The 17,161-nt window shown below is 46.2% G+C and overlaps 1 protein-coding gene and 1 non-coding gene across 2 annotated transcripts; both read right to left on the bottom strand.

Annotated features, from left to right (window-relative positions):
- Positions 1 to 9,903: 9,903 nt before the first annotated feature.
- LOC8050599 lies at positions 9,904 to 16,716 on the bottom strand. The gene is made up of 11 exons (XM_040208325.1): positions 16,632 to 16,716; positions 16,371 to 16,545; positions 15,411 to 16,214; positions 15,140 to 15,291; positions 14,934 to 15,093; positions 14,621 to 14,760; positions 14,400 to 14,550; positions 13,968 to 14,178; positions 13,272 to 13,893; positions 13,063 to 13,201; positions 9,904 to 10,108 (listed from the first exon to the last, which is right to left on the bottom strand). The coding sequence occupies exons 1-11, from the start codon at positions 16,714 to 16,716 to the stop codon at positions 9,904 to 9,906; spliced, it is 2,844 nt and encodes a 947-aa protein (XP_040064259.1).
- Positions 10,610 to 10,682, bottom strand: Trnas-uga. The gene has a single exon. It is a non-coding gene; the product is annotated as a tRNA-Ser (tRNA).
- Positions 16,717 to 17,161: the final 445 nt, after the last annotated feature.

Below are 17,161 nucleotides of genomic sequence, written 5' to 3'. Positions count from 1 at the left end.
TCACTCTAAGCCCCTCTACCTCGTTGAAATCAATAAACAATAAAGACGAAGAGGAAAAGAATACACCCGAGTTCACTTCATGCCTAGAGTGACTAAATGAGCTTTAAAGTATCGGCACTCCGTTCCCCAAAATTGTTTTGGGCGCTACCATTTTGGGTCTTGTTCAGAGCAAACGCAACTGCCGATCGTCACGATCCAAAAGTACGACTTCCTCAGCATTAGATGCGGTGCTAGGAAGCTGATGCAATATTGCAATGCTCTGTCGCGGGTTGTTTAAAGATTTGTGGGGGACGGAAAAGCGTTTTCTGTGATTTTAGGTAAAGCTTCAGAAAACTGGCAACCATGATTTTAAGCCACAATATGGCCAAGTGTGGTTACTCTGAACCGTAGCTAATTTACTGGCACAAGCGGAAACAATGAGGAAGAGGCAGGTGTCCAAAGGTAGTGGCTTGTGGAATCCATGGGGCTTACGTCATGGCCCCTCCAGGTATTACAAGCCTCTTGAGCAAGAGCATGAATAGTGTCATTAAATAAGCTACGTTTCAGAGTAGCGACACTTGGCCATATTGTGGCTTAAAATTATGGTTGCCAGTTATTTGAAGCTTTATCTGAAATCACAAGAAACGCTTTTCCGTCCTCCACTTTAAACAGTTTGCGACAAAGCAAAGCAACATTACATGAGCTTCCTAACACCGAATCTAATGCTGAGGATGTCGCACTTTTGGATCATGACGATCGGTAGTTGCGCCTGCTTTGCACAAGCACCAAAATGGCGGCGTTCACAACACTGTCGGGGAAGAGAGTGCCGATACTCTAACCGCAGCTCATTTATTGGCTCTAGTCCCCGCGAAACTCCTTTACCCTGACTGAAACTGAAAGTAAATATGAATAATACACCATTATTATAGCTTATTTAGTTATAACCAACCACACATAATGAGAGGAGGAAGCGGCCTGGTAGGAGAAACGCGGGTTTTATGTGCGACCATTCTAACCGTCTCAATAAAGAAAGAACGCGCGAGCTTTCGCTGGTTTAAAAAAGACATCCAAAGAAAAGAGGCGGCACGCTGTGTTCTTTGTTATTATGCGTCTAATTGCAAATGGTTATGTGTATGTTTATACAGCAGGAAGTTAGTCTGCCTTAGTGGGGGTCTAGTGTCTCAGCTGTAGATGAGTAATTTAGCTAGAGCCACTTTATATGGCAGCGTAGCTGCCAGAGTAGCGCCACGCTTTTCCCTGTGCCGCCTCTCACCGTGATTGGTCACACGCGGTACCATAGCAACGAGCTGAGCTGGCTCGGTTTCCTTAGCAACCGAGTGACGACTCGTCACGTGACCTCGCAAGATCTGTGATGCCACCGGTAAGATGGCAGCGCCCAGAGCTGGTGGATACGAGTTTGTTCGGTGCGCGGAAGTCGTAATGTGCCGCTGCTTGCCGACGATTGCGGACTTCTTCGTGCTCTCTGAAGCAGGTATAACGTGAAGATCTGAAAGAATGTGACTTTATACCTTTTCTGTGCAAGATCGCTTTGAATATTAATACCTGTGCGACTGCATCAGTCATATCGCCGTAGCGGTGCTCGGATTCCTGGAATTTGTTCGAGGATCGATAAAACATTTTGCATGCAATTTTTGCATACTCCTAGCCCTGTTTGAACGTTGGAATGTCTGACAATCAATGCGAATTGTATGCGTCGCATGTTTGACCTTGGGGAAGTTGTTTCAGCCCCAGGTAACCGCGTAATCACGAACTTTTAGCGAGGAAGCTCCTGCGATCTTTACGTTTTGTACTAATCAACGATCTTACGATACAGCTTTCAGGATAACATTTTCGAATTTTCTAGCTTCCTTCAAAAGTTTTAATTTCTGAGAATCGAAACGAAAGGTATACGTCGCGTGTAGGGCTTCGGGGAAGTTGTTTCAGCCCAGGGTCACCGAATAATCGCAGCAAGGAAGCGCCTGCGACCTTTAACCTTTTGTACTAATCGGCAATTTTACGAATTGACAGTTCTGAAAACTTTGACAAACGTCCTTTCGTTGCAATAGCTTGCATTTGATCTCAGTATTTTTTGTTTGCTTTTTTCAAGTGACAGGCTGGCGTTTGCTCAAATGACGTTTATGAAATGACCTGCTCTATAAGAATGCATCAACACATACTATTAAATTTATATGCTCAGAGGTGTGTTCGTCTTAATAATTAACAGGTTACAGACAATTATTTTTTACGAGTGTAATATTTATTTTCTGTAGCTGGGCCCGTTTTGTACTTATTAATGTCCGTGTGCTATGATGCTGTCATCATGTGTGTATGGTTCTAAATATCCTGTTTGCAATGCCTACAAAAGCCAAAATGACGTCAGCCGACCCCAGCTCACGCATTTGACACGAAAACTGCTTCACTCGGACGTATGCGCTCGTCAACAATATATTCGTCGATGAACATTTGAATTCGCGTTCGTGGCCAATGAGTGCACATGAGTGCACTTGCCAATGACAAGTTCTATGGTGTGCTTAAAAAGCACGGTGGAAGTTCGGGGTCATCCCACCGGTGCCCTTGCATGTCACGACCGCGTGATTCCACTGTTCTCTTTTGAGTTGAGGATTAAAGCTAAAGAAGAAGAAGTTAAAGAATCCTTTCATGGCCCCTTTAACACTGGTATGCGTGCACACCAGATAAAAATATTGACATTTTGCATGCCGGTAAACTTCCGGACGACCACTTGGCCTGTCGGCAAGAACATTGCATATCCGGCGTCCGTCTCTTTTGATCCCGTTAACAATCCTCTGTAGACCACCGTGCTGTCCTTCTTGGTTTAACCCCGTCGACTGTTCATCGCCCAAAACGAGGGTGATACCGTCATCCGCGATGTTGCTCCTCGCCAGCCGGTGAGATAATCTCATCTTGAATGAATGATTGAGTCTTGAAGAAGTATGGTGCTAAGCATACATTCTCTTACTATGGGGCAGTCGAGCAGCAGTCATGTCCCAAGGCAATCCTCCTGTCGTGGCCGGCGTAATTGGATTTTGTTCCATAGGAGCGAAGTCCGAAAGTACGAGGACGGTTCGTTTGTCCCACGAAGCGGCCGCCATCCCGGCGGCGCGGAAAACCACTCGCCTTGTCCGTGAACGCTGCAAATCGTCTCATTTCCCAGAAGAAACAGGCACCGCTCCTCCAGAGGCCCGTGCCGTACCGCCATGCAAAGTTTCTTTTAGGTCTGTCACCACTTTTCAATTAACGAATGAAGATATCAACTAGATAAAGGTTGCCACCCGGCGACGCTAGCAGTATGGTTACCATAGAAACCTCCCAGGCCCAAAATGGAGATCACTATAGGCGCTTCTGACGTCGTGCATCTAGATAATTTTGCGTCGTGTCGCTACTCTGGCAGCTACGCTGCCATATAGAGTGGCTCTAAATTTAGCTAGTCCGGTACAACCGCAAACCTGGGGTCTTTAACGTGCACCACGCAGTAGGGATACACGACCGCACGCCGGTATGATGCTCTTCCAAATCGAAACGGGCAGGGGCGGGGTCGGTTCTGCAGCGCGAGCTTTCGCTCCAAGTGCTCCGAGCTGGTGTGCGCTAGACCATGCACTCGGCCACTGACCCCCCCCCCCCCCCCCCCCTTGTGCGTCTAGTTTATATACAGGTATAAGTATTTGAAGATCGACGATGGACGTCGATCGTCTCGAGGTAATGTAACGTAATAACTTATATAAATAATAAATTTGTTGAAGGAGTGAACAACTCAGCTTTTCAATTCTTGGATTGTAATATGGCGGTAGCCTAATGTACTTACTGTTGATGAAGAGCTATATGAGGTGACGAGGTAATGATTAAATGATGAGGCTCTATAAGGACGACGACATTAGTGGGTTTCGAACCACAACGTACAGTGCCAGATTTGTTTCAAGTATTGTGTACCCAAAGACTTTCTTCGCCCGCAACAGAATATGGTAGAATCAATGAGGATGCTGCTCTACAACTGTACGTGGAACAGGAAAACTGCACTGTGCAGTAGTGCGGCTTATTCGTTAATATGAGGGATGGATTTCTAGCAGCATTCCCTGATTGACTACTTGGAACAAATGGCCTCGTTGACGTAAAGTGTCCCGGTTCCAAAAGATTCTTGAAGCATACTTAAACCGCAAAGGAGTATTAAACCAAAAATAAGAAAAAGGAGCCTGGTGTGAAAGGTCCAAATCACCACCATAGCTTCTACTATCAAATACAAGGGCAGTTACACAATACTCAAAGAGAGTTTTGTGAATTCGTTATATTTACACTCAAGGGCATTGATATCCAACGTATTCAGAGGGATGACACCTTCTGGTCAACCAACATAGATGGATGGCCCGACTTCCGCTGAAATTCCTCACGTCGACGAGTTGTCCGACCGAATAAACTGCCATTACTCCCGATCTGGGAATCTCTCGATCTTCGTTCGTAGGCCATAGTATCATGAGATTGAGGGGTGTGGCTTTTTGTCCGCCGAATATTGCTTCGGCGGGTCTTTTTACCGTGTAATGTGAGACCGTCGCGTGCTGCTGGAACAAGAACCTGGCGATTCTTCACTGAACTGCTTCTTCCATAAGCTTGAAAAGGACTTTTTTTCGTTTCGCACACCATCTGTTCTGCTTGCCCGTTAGTTGCAGGATGGTATGGTGCACTAATCTGATGCCTGATGCCGGTATTTTTTTTTTCTTGAAAAACTTGTTAGTTTATTTGAAGCAAGATTTGGCGCGTTATCAGAGAAAAGTATTTTCGGTAGGGCAAAAGTAGGCAAAAGAGACCGTAGAATGTCAATGACGTGTTTGGACGTCGTGGCAGGCATCGTGTAAACTTCCAGCCATTTAGAGAACGCATCGACCATGACTCCGCAGATGCGGATACGTTTCGCCACCCACCGACTGAATAGTGGATCGTTTTCAGTTACTGTTCATGATGGCGTTGGACTCAAGGAAGACTTCGAGTCTTTCCAGAAAGTTTCTGGGAACCTATTATGTAACAACCTTTACAACATCTTCCGGACCCCGTGAAACGCAATATTTCGTGACGTTATTTTAGTCGTCATTAAAATGGTGAGGTAAGTACCGAAAATCGCGAAGCAGTTTACTTGACGTCCGCTTCCACTGGTGTCTTGGAAGATTGAGTCTACTGAGCGTGCATTCCTGCAGAGGAAATTTTCATTGATAGAATATTAACAGGTCAATCAACATTTGATTCCTTCTTGGTAAGATTTATTGCGAAAGCCCGTTACAACCGCCGAACCGCATATCCCTATATCAGAGAACAATTTATACCCAGCCTGACACATCTGTTTGCTGGGCCACGCTACTTGAGCAAGCTGAGCACAACTGGCAGCGGCGCGAGCAAGGCCACGAGGGGAACGTGATGGTGCTCGAGGTATCCCAGTATGATCCAATGTTTCGGCCACCCCACTAAAGCCCCTCGATATGTTTCTGTTTGTCTTGCAAGTAGCGTCAAACGCGCGAGCGCACGTGGCCCGTGTCTCGAGCGGCCCTTGGAAGCAAATGGCGGCGCAGCACTGAAATGAGCGGCCCTAGGAAGCGAATGGCGGCGGAGCACCCGCTCGTGGCACGTGTCTCGCGCATTTCCACAACAATGGTTGGCGGTACTTGTAAAAAACGCCTTTATCAAGGGGCTTTACACCCCACGGGTGCGTGTCGCCATCTATTGGTTGAACTAACGCCTTGTTCAAGATGGCTGCCGTGGGACCGCAGCCTAAGCACTCGAAACAACCTCGCTGGAGCCCTGCGCGTGCAGAGCACGAGACGGCATGCGCCGTTGCTTGCACTGACTTCTGCCTCCTAGAGACTAAACTTATGGTGGCGTCACGCATGCGCCGAACGCTTGCTGTGGTCCGTCTATGACCCTCAATACTTCGAGTACAGGCCGCTGCTAGGTCCTTCCTGCTTTACCACCCCTACGCTGTCAGTCAATCAATCCTTTCCACCAACCTACGCTCTCAGGCAATCAATCCTTTCTACCAACCCAAGCCCTGAAACCCGACTCGGCCACGCGCAAACACTGCGCGCAAAGCAGAGCTGCCTAGAAGGTCGACCAACGGTGGAATCAGGATGATGACGCTTCATTTGACCTCTTTTGTGCATTGTATGAGCTGCTCCAGTGACTGGGCGGACGAAGATGGATGACACCTTACCTCAGAAAAATGCGGCCGGGAATTGATCGGATTTATCGTTTGCTGCGTTGCTCACCCGTGATGGCAAAGACGGGGCTGAGAGGCGCCAATCATCCCGTCTGGCTGCCCAGCTTTCGCGTAGCACTAGTCACTCTGACCGGAGAGATGGTTTTGGAAACATAAACGGGTGCAGAACTAGAAGCCCATTCACACGACCAATAAAGGTACATCTATAGTCGGTTGCAAGCTAAGAAAAAACCGGAAATGCCTCTCAGAGGGAAATGTAATCCTACGGCGAGAAACGCCAGCCAATCGTTTTCATGACGTCACGTCCGTGGACCAATCGCGATCCTTTTGAAAAAAAAAAAAGCTCAACATGGCTGCTGGCCTTAGCAACGCGACGCTAGTTTCTCGTGACAATTATTCTGCTTTTTTGCACCGTGTTTTACGTGCCCGAGGTTACGCCACGAAATCTTAATGGTATCGGCTTGCGTTTGCAGCAGTTTTTGCGCGACAACGTGAGAATCCAGCGACGCTATCGCCAACGAAAATTTCGAAGCGGGCGCGAGGCTTAGCACTGCTGACAGGTGAGAAGCTACGCCGGACGTTGTCTTTTTCGTTGGATTTCTGTCGCCTCTGCACCACGTTGCTACTTAGCATAGTACCGGCACCGCTGCTTCAATTCGCTGTGGTTTCCGCGGGGTGAGCTGAGATTTCTGTGCTTATCAGTCGCAGGTGAGGCGCTGGAGGACGGTATGTTAGACAGTATCTTGGACAGAAAAGGAACTGGGAAGACGGTACATTGGACATGACTTTCTTTCTTTACTAAACAACTATTTCGTTGACAAAAACGTATTCTAACTTATTTAAATGTCCTGAATGAATTAAATAAATATTGTAGTAGTTTAAGACACGTTTCCTGGAGGAAGACAAAGCAACGTTGCTAGCGAACTACTTTCTCGACGGCGGAGGCACTTCAGATGGGCGCAATGCGCTTGTGGGTGGAGCTAAAAGATTGTTCTCAGGTTGCATCCGACTATAGACGCTTTACACACGCGTCAGATTACAGACGCCATTGTCGACCTTCTATTGTCTTACCGAGATATCGAACCACTGAAGCGGGCTTTGGCGAGCCTCGACAAAGGCAAATGCTGGGGGAAAAGACACCGTCGTATCTAAAATGCCAGTAAACTGTCCTTCTGTGGTAATGATGGAGCAGAGTGAAAAGTATAAGCGAAAACAAAAACTGAAGGTCAGTTATGGTGGCGCCCATGCACAGCTGCTGTAAAGCGTCTATAGCTATGGGTCCTATATGGTCGGCGCTGGATTAGTTCACGATCCCTCGCGCGTGGCATGAGCTCGCGACCCAAGAGATTCGCCGGCCGCAAAAGAACCTATATTAAGGGTACCTTTATGCTGGCCGTGTGAATGAGGTGTAATACCTTCTAAAAAAAAAAAAAAAACCTCAAGTCACTTCATTGACACCCAGCTACATTGGATTAGGCCTTAAAAAATACAAGAGTGTCAGTTTAATAAACATTTTTCAAAAGTCCGCGCCAACGCCTGTACGCCATTCCTTCGTCACATGCTCCGAGCATGTACTGGACACGAGGCCTACGTCATTGTTCGGCGTGAACTCGGCTCGGCTCCTATTGAGAACGAGCGCTGCGTCAGCGTTCAGCGACGACTCGGATCCAATCACGCGCTTCGTGTCCATGAATGGATGGATGGATATTAATGCCTATACCCTTTGTAACTGGCGTTAGCTTGCGCCACCTAGCCAACGTCTCCAAGCACTGGAGACTGCCAATGGTGCTCGATGGACTCTTGAAAAGGGTGTATCGAAGATCGATCGGTTTATACCATAGAGTTATTACAATAAACGCTAGAGGCTCAGCTGGCGCTAGTGTGCTGTTGCAAATTGAAGCAGACAGCAAGCAGTCAGAAATTGACTTCCGGTAATGCATGTCTATGGGAAAAAGCGAGTGCATTTTCTCTCTGCGCTCGATTATAAGAGCAAATATCACGAATAATTTGTACGTACTAGGCACATTGGAACATTTCTCAGTCACGCAGACGAAATAATTGGCCAGTTACAGCATTTTTATTTGAAATTCGCGGCATTAAAAACGGTGTTAAAACCGCTTCGTACGTGTATTTATGTGCACTGTCGGACACTGTTAGCGCGAACACGGCGTCGACGCTTTCCAGTATGGGGGATTTACGTGCCAAACGAACGAACGACATGTGGAAAACCAAGAGAGACGGCAAGAACTACGCAGTAACACTGGGTAAGTAACTCCTTGTGCTTGCAGACGATCAAAATAAGTTAAAAGTCACGTAATATAGTCCGATTTGCAATAAATAAGTACTGCTTTATTCTTTCTGCTCAGCGAAGATGCTTGTTCTGTGTTCAAATCATCACCCGCACGCTCCAAATCTTTGCAAATAGGGGAAAGCCAGTGGACAGGTGCGCGATAAAAACTGCCCAACATAGGAAATAATAAGAAAACACACCTTTCGTAGCCCACGTACTTTATTCTTTACGTTTCGAACGTTTTTTTTAACCGCTCGTAGAGATGCACAACGGGGTCATTTTCATATAGTGAGAGGTCAGGCATTTAGCAATATATAAGCACCAACGGAATGCTGGCTAACTTTGAACACACTCTACATTCCTTTCGATCGTTGTTTTGCTTAGGATCGTCGCTCGTTTCTACATACCTGCCATGGAACAGAGGTTTGGGTCTTCGTTCATTGGTAAAGGAAAAATGATGTAACTAAAGCGATTACACTTTCACAATATTAATAAAGGTACATACTACCCGGTACAACCGAAATAACAAAAGTTATTAATGTTATTTTCCGGCGACGAGACAAAATTCACGCGCGTTTTCCCATAGGAATACACAGGAAGACTGGAAAAGTAGACTGGATGCTGTCTGCTTCAATTTGCAACCGGAAGTCCCATAGACACTAGCGCCAGCTGAGCCTCTAGCGTTTATTGTAATAACTCTATGGTTTATACGTATATGTGTATACTATTCTTTGTTCAGATCATTTTCATTTGTGGTCCCTAAAGCAATCAAAGTATTTCACCGGTAATGAGACCCCGGTTTCGATTTTCGGCATCGCCAGAGATCTAGTCTTTCCGTGGCTTTGTGTAGCATATCCATCGCATTCGATCAGCACGGTTCATTTACTGCATATTTCTACTGTCTTTCTTATTAGAGAAGTCTTCAGTAAGTTGCCGTTGTTTAAGTAGGAAATAAAAAAAAAATAAAAAAGTTACCGAAAGTATCGCACGAAATGAAAATGCGTCACGAAAGAAATCCCAAGCTGAATAAATTCTTGTACCACAAAGAGTTAACCCACTACTGTTTGACCGACTACTGTTTCAGCAAGCGCTCGTTGTTTTTCGTTGTTTATTGGCTGCGGGTGGGCACGCTCGGAGCTCACGAGGCGCCGAAGTTTTGCTGAAGGAAGGAAGCTTGCGCTGGAGGGGGGACAAGTGGAAGACCTCGCTGCCCCTCTTCCCGCCTTTGACTAGGGTATCAGCCAGTGAACCACCTTCGTAGCCACAGCCATCACTGCATACTTGTTCAAATTATATTCTTACACACGCGAACAACGTAAGTTGAGAACTTCAGTTTTTTTTATTATTTAAAATGCTTGGTCAATGGTAGTCCAGAGTCACTACGAAAGGTAGCTCTGAGTAGTTTAATTTTTTTTTCGGTGGCTTATAAATGTTTCGCCATTAGGGTTGTTAAGAAGCCAATAAGAGTTATTTGGAACGAGAAGTGGCAGAAGTGTGCGGACGAGGTGCAGAACGGTAGACGGATCTTTTTTCTGTACACTTCGAAAATCTTGTTGATGGTGTCGCCGCGGTCGCAGTTGTACGACTTTAAAACTGCGGTTAGGCAGCCTTTGTAAGTATTCAGGTCACTGAAACGAAACATAAACATGTCACGTTTTATAAATATCACAAGCCTTGGGAGTCAACGCGCACGCCATAGTTGAAGCAAGTCTACCTAATCGAGGCAGAGTGTAGCCAAACGTGACAGTAAAGTATATCGTCGCAGTTGGTGATAAACTGAAATCTACTGTTTTCGGTATTTTGGCGGATTCAGTTTATAACACTGCCCTCCTAAAACGCATGAACGAAAATCCGTCCGAAAATCATTTCATTCTAGTTTCGAGAAACGAGCCTATATTTGCCGTACTCCAAGTGAAAATATGAATTCGCGAGAAACATTTGCAATTTTCCTATCGCATAAAACACTCCTGTGTTTAATTTTTTTTTATGATGTTAGTTTTTTATGTTCTTTTTGGATAGTTTTTCGTAAGTGTGCTCCAGCCTTAAAGGGGAAATTCAACAATATCTGTACTCTCAGTAAATACCACTTAGAATTATTCCGTGTCATGTATACTGACCTATAAAGCATCCGCCTGGTCCTGGTATCGAACCAGGGACCTCTCCATTTCAAGTGGAGCGCTCTACCAACTGGTCTAACCAGGAGTTAGCTCGGTTGACGTCAGTACAGCAAACGGGTTTTAACAGCCGCCACCAGACTAATACCAACAAGGGTGAACAGCATGCATTTTAAGGTTATGATGATAATGCAATTAATGCAAGGCTGCAAGTGAGCTGGACAACAATAGAGATCCCTGGAGATGGGGAAAAGCGGGACAAATGACAAGCACTCCAGAAACCTATCTACTGCAAATGGAGAGGTCCCTGGTTCGATACCAGGACCAGGCGGAGTTTTTCAGTCCCGCACCAGTCACCTAACTATAAAACATATTAATTATTTTTATGCAAGGGCAGTGGCAGAAAAAAATTTAGAAAAACGAGGAGCGTTTACCCCTCATCTTGCAGCAAGAGCAAACGGCCACGTGACCTAGAGCCGATTGTATGCCGCCGACGTTAAAGGGCAACTCCACTACATTTTTACGATTTTTTGATTATGATCAGTTTATTCGAGGTCGGCGACCCTGAATCATGAGATATAATTTGTTCTTCGGTAGCATGTATAGTTTTGTAGATGTCGCGCATCCAAGCCGGCGGCACGGCGAAACCAGAACTACGGGCTTACCGGCCCAAGCAGCTTGGCGACTCTGATAATCAGCTACGCGTCGATAGCATGACGTAGATCTCGTCCCGCGCTCCTAAAGGGGCATTCACACGAGGGAGAAATCCCGGGGATTTCTCCCTCGTGTGAATACCCCTTAAGCTGACGCGCCGACACGGCGCGTCAGCTGAGGATTGCGTCAGCACATTTTCTTTTTTACCGCTCCACTTAGTAAATATGCACCGAATGTAGTAAGTGTTATATTCCCTGTCAGACGGGAAAGTAAATAAAACTTTGGTTGGGGCTAGTAGGGAAATTAGATGTTATTTTGATCGAATGTCATTCACCACTCGGCGAATCAGCTCGCGAGCCTGGTTCTGCACGTGGAGCGTGCACGCGCTACGTGGCGTATTAAACACGCCGATTGGCCGAGCTGTAATGTCATTTTGCTTAAATGCCATTAAACGTGCCCGTCTGACAGGGGAATTATACCCCTGTCAGACAGGAACGTTAAATGAGATTGAAGGAAAATGACATTACAGCTCGGCCAATCCGTGTGTTTAATACACCACATTGCGCGTTCAACCGCCACGTGCAGAACCATCAAGCTGATTCACCGAGCGGTGAATGAGATTCGATCAAAATGACGTTTACTGCCCTGTCTGACAGGGGTATTAGTGTGCCTCTATAAATTTGCGTGCCGAAAAGCGAATCCGGCTGCTATAAATATAACACGGTCAGCGCAGTCGCAGCGTTACTGTATTCTTTTCTTGCTCGCGGACCATAATAGAAAGAAGTAATGGGACGACAGATGGTATCCCCAAGCGGTCTAGGTTGTTAAAGCTAAGGTGCCTTGATATGTACGCTAGTTAGTGCTGCTGCGGCCCATGCTGCGACCGGCCGCTCGTGCTGGAGCAGCCGGTGGACGGTACGCGAACAGCGACGGCACAGCGTCGTTCTTCAAAAACCCGTGTATAGTGGAAAAACTCGCAGCAGTCAGCAGTGGCGTACCGCACACAGCTATGGCCGCAAGTGAATACTGAAGTATTCACTGGCGGCCATAGCTGTGTGCGCTACTGCTGAGCGCGTGCTGATTGCGAGCTTCCAGTTATTTTTTAACGTGCATTCCGCACCCTCAAGATTGCCGGTCTTAGCAGCCGATTAATATGGGCTCGTTCTGAGCATGCACTTTAAACAGCACCCACAAATATGGCGCCCAGTGAATACTCCTTATACGCCTGTCGCTTTCAATTTTTTAAGCTGCACCACCACCGAACAAAGTCGAGTATTTTTGGTATATAATCATGCGTCATGGGGCTCCCTCGCTTTACTCATGGACGCAGAGCTCACAACCACATCGGTCAATATAAATAAAAAAAAATAATAAAGGTAAACAAAAACCGAAGGCCCACGTCTTTTTTTTTTTTTAATTGATTTGTTAGCGCCCATGAACAGACGCTGACAGGATCATTTTCACGACTCTGGCTGGTGCACGATTGGAGGTTATAGGGCTACTGTAAGGACTTGAACTGCTGATTAGCTGATCCGCAGTTCAAGCGCTACATTATGAGCAAAAGGAATTTATCAGCTTCGAAATAAACAAGCAATAAAGCCCCCACAACTACTACTCATACTCAACTCAGAATTAGATTTGAAGACAGTTAATCATTCATGTTTTAAAATAAAAATACACAACATTGAAACTGTGCTTTTTGAATAGAAACGACGATCTAAATAATTCCTAAATGCAAGCTGTATGTCTGAATTCTTCCGATTATTCTTCATCTACGATATTCGTGGTAAGTCACATCTGCCCATGCAAAGTACCTGCAAAACTGCTTGACACCCGAGCTGCTTCCGTCGAGGGGAAGTCCAATGTCGCTGACATTTGGCCATCTAATCAGCAGTCCCCTTAGCGTAGCGTTGCAGAGACCAAGTGCAAGTTTCACCTTGGCGGGCGGACATTCTGCGAGCAGCCGCATCATGCAAGTTTATCATCCAGCTAACACAAGTAACGAATTATCATTAAAACTCACCATTGCCGTTGTAGTCAGACGCGTTCCCTCCCATCACACTCTCCATCTTCATCATGGCGTCTCCCCTAAAATGCCGGAACATGTCCAGTCCATTGGGAAACATCGCCAGTTCCGAATTCTCCACGTCATTTCCAAAAAAGTAATCATCTTCGCCCTTCCTCTTCGGGCGCTTCACATCTGTGTCTCTCGAACTAGCCGCCATCATCTGAGCCTCTGGGAAATGTCCGGCCGTTGGCACCTGTTCTTTTGTCTCTTCGTTGGACTGCATGAACTGGAGCAAAGGTTGGGGACCCGTGCTATCATTAGAAGCAGCACTGCCGTTCCCGCCTGCGGCCAGCTTTCCCTGCTGCCGATCCGTTAGCGGACGCCAACCGCCGACCTTCTCCTGGTTCGACTGCACCTTCTGGTAAAGTGTGTCGGAATTCAGTTTTTCGTATTCGACATCATCCTCGGCGTCATCTGGGTGCACTGAGATGATGCGGGGTCCCGCAAACACTGGTTTCTGGCCGTCTGAAGAGTCGTCATAGTAGTAGCCAGAGTTCTCGTCCCCGGTACTTTCATACAAGCCCAAATCCTTTCTCCAGGAGCGGTAGCCATGTCCTCGACGAGACTGTTTAGAATGCTTAAAAGGGCAGATAGTTTGAGAACATTAACGCAACTTGCATTAGATTCAGCCGCTAGGCACTATTGACTTACTTTGTTGGCGTGAGACCTCATCAGAAACTGTTTTCCTTGAGCGTGTGGACTGAGGGCGGAGTTCATCCGGTCATCGACGAGGCAGTGAGCGTCATAAGCATCTTCGAGTACCTTTTTGTAAACCTTAATTTCGGAGTGGATAGAAATGTCGCCGTAGCAACCGGTTCCTTCAACTGAATCTTCAAGGCATGTGTGAAGCCTCGAAACGTGCCTGCAAAACATGGATTGCATTCATAAAGAAATTGCATTAATCGAACGCGCATTTAACGGCGTGTTCGAGTACTTTTTCTAAGTATACCGATCGTATCTCCAATAATGTTTTTTTTTTCAGAATTTTGAGAAATTTGGCACAAAATGCAAATCTTGAAGAAAGCCCAAAGTGTCTGTGTCGCTGTACATTCACGGGATTGGAACAATTGACTCAGGGCTCACCCGCAGGGCACAGGTGAGGGGGGTTTGAAATTGCGCTCAACATCGGCAAGGTCCTGAAAGCTGAGAGCACACTTCAAGGCCCTCTGCAAAGCCTTGCTGCGCTGGCATCCGGGATTTGAAGAGGGGCCAGATGGCTGGTTGTTTTTAAAACCTGGGAGTTATGTATGGGCGAGATATGTGAGCTGGAACATTACTCACAATGAGGTCAAGTCATATTTTACCTGCATCTAACGGGCATTCCTGCAGTTTGTCCGAAGTGATCACTTTCAGGAACAGCCTTGAATGTGTGGTGAAGGGAAACGTCGTGCAGTTGGTATTTCTTTGGGCCGAGATAAGACAGCGATTTACATCGTTCACGGCACTGAAAGACCATGAAAGGCAGTGTGTCAGAGATCTTTCGGAGTCACATGCAATCACCTTTATGTTCCTATCTAACCTCGTCGCTCACGCTTGTGAGGCTAGTATTCAACGTACCAGAGACATTGAACTAAGTCAACAACATAAGTTAAACAAAATTTACTTAAAAATTACTACCTGCAGGAATCACTGGTACTTGTCCAGGGTGCTGGAGTCTTAAGCTCAGACATTGCGAAGTAGGTAGCGTAGCAGACGACAGATGAAACAGCGGCATGGGTTCTATTGCAGCCGTCCGAACGGTCTAAAAACAAAACAAAAATCGACGTCTGATTTTTTTCTTAGTCTAGTTGTAGAATGCCTACCTCGATCTTTGTCGACATCACCATAAATGGCGCAAGGGTTCTGATACCAGCTCATCAACAATCCTTCGAGAAGTTTCACTGTAGCAACAACAGGATCATTTGGTGCCGATGTATTTACGCAGCCGAGCTCATCCTTCGCTTTTAATACGCACTGCTGGTAACCCATAAAACAGCTGAAAAGAAGAACAGTAACTTATAAGCAACGCTCGGCGTTTAGTGCAGATGTGTTAGCTATGGTCTTACCAACATCAAGGCACAACTCAAGACGCCAAGGCGGTGTCGCTTTACTTACGTGCAAATGTCTTGCTTCATCATAATAAAATTATGCATGGAAACTCCGCAGGTAAACATACGTCGTAGCAGATTGGACGTATCACAGTTCTTCGGGAAGGTGTAGTTCACGTCAATACAGGGCGAACAGGCGGCGGGTTGCATACGCATTCGCTCATTGGGATCATTAACTAGATTCGTTGAACTGTTCGCTGTCACATTTGTGGCATCTGAGCGAGGCCCCGGACTCGGCTTTACCAATCGCGCTTCCACTGAACTTGCTTCTTTCAAACTCGCTTCTGTGCTCGTATTCAAAAAATAATCTGCTGGTGCTGAGTCTTTTTTGCTGGACTTCTTGGTCGATCCTTTATCCAGGTTTAACTCATTGGCACTACGTTTTTTAAGTGAATCTGTCGAATTATATTTTACCGCTTTTTTTCCTTCAGAAGTTACAGCGGTTCCTAATACCGTTGTGTTTAATTCCTTTGGCGGATTCACCGAAACTTTGCTGCTCTCGTCACCAGGGCCCCGAATAGGACTTGGTCGGTTCCCGTGGTTACTCTCTGTGGCACTGTTGTTTGTGACAGAACCCTGGGACGATGGATGTTTTTCCGTCAAACTCCGGTTGATTGTCGAAGATGTTAGATCCGTGGTAGTGACCAGGCCGATACTATCGAAATCACTGCTAAGATTGCATCGCTTCGTATAAGAGTGCAGGACGCTGCTTGTAAAAAACTTGAGCGTGGGAGTTAGAGGATTTCTGGTGTTCGAACAATGCGTATTTTTTAAACCATCTTCCAGGCAGAGATAAAAAGCATGAACGGGGCTGAAAATGGAAACAAACAAACAAATAATGTCGGGGAGTTTGAGCAGCAAGGCGTTTTTACTTTACCTCGGTTCGCTAATCCTCAATTTTTTTTTTTTTTTTTATTGTTAAGTTAGTCATTATGTCTGATAGCGGACATAGCGTGTGTGTAGTCACCTGCAGGATTTTGAGGCGGTGAGGTTTCTTGTTTCTCCCACCAGATCTATGTACAAGGGAAGCGAACAGTGTGTGTATATTTTGGCAAGCTGCAGACTTTCACATTCCGTCACGTTTTCTGTCGTTTGCGCCAGGGGTGCAGCCTGGATTCGAAACCGATGTCTACGAAGCCCATCTGCGATTCATAAATGGATTGAGACTTAATTCGTTTATTACCTTAATATTTTCTCAGCAAACTGATCAGTCTAGAAGAAAGGTTACCTCTTGAAATGTGTCCACTGCGAGCGCCGCATAGATCACGGTTCAGGAAAAGTAGGAGGGACACTACGAGCACCTTGAATGCCATTTTCGTTTGCAGCAGGCTTGTTTGCTCTTAGTTATTACCTCTGTAGGGGAAAGACAAGCGATTGGTTAGCTTATAGTCGCTGGATATATGTTTCCGCAGTATCGCGTTTTTTTTGTTTGTTTTTTTCTTTGCCGACAACCTTTCCTGTTCGTGTTTTGTTGCGCAGCGCATTCGCCATATTGGGTAATTCGGACCCACACTGAATTAGCCACCCTAAGAACCGCGGTGGCGCGTCAGTGCACTCAGGTTTTCATTGCTTATGTTATCGAGTGGTTCTGTGTTTTCATGACGCCCATATTGTATAAAACTGATTAGCGCCGACTAGGCCCACAACTGTTTTGCGGGGCCTTAACAAAGCCGTAGTGCAGGACTTTGTGTACGCCACCGACCGGGAGCAAATGAGGAGGCACAGATCTGAAACCAGTTTTGCGGCAGCGTTAGGTTA

The sequence above is a fragment of the Ixodes scapularis genome, unplaced genomic scaffold (genome assembly GCF_016920785.2).
Source record: "Ixodes scapularis isolate PalLabHiFi unplaced genomic scaffold, ASM1692078v2 PGA_scaffold9__187_contigs__length_104089568, whole genome shotgun sequence".
Classification (NCBI taxonomy): domain Eukaryota; kingdom Metazoa; phylum Arthropoda; class Arachnida; order Ixodida; family Ixodidae; genus Ixodes; species Ixodes scapularis.
This window is presented reverse-complemented; position numbering and strand designations above follow the sequence as displayed.

Bases quoted from the DNA above. Each gene is read 5' to 3' on its own strand.
- LOC8050599 (XM_040208325.1), bottom strand. From the start codon at position 16,716: ATGGCATTCAAGGTGCTCGTAGTGTCCCTCCTACTTTTCCTGAACCGT. The intron at 15,094-15,139 runs GTGATGTCGACA...AACTAGACTAAG, and splicing joins GAACCCTTGCGCCATTTATG to AAAAAAATCAGACGTCGATT. The intron at 14,551-14,620 runs GTAAAATATGAC...CATAACTCCCAG, and splicing joins GGAATGCCCGTTAGATGCAG to GTTTTAAAAACAACCAGCCA.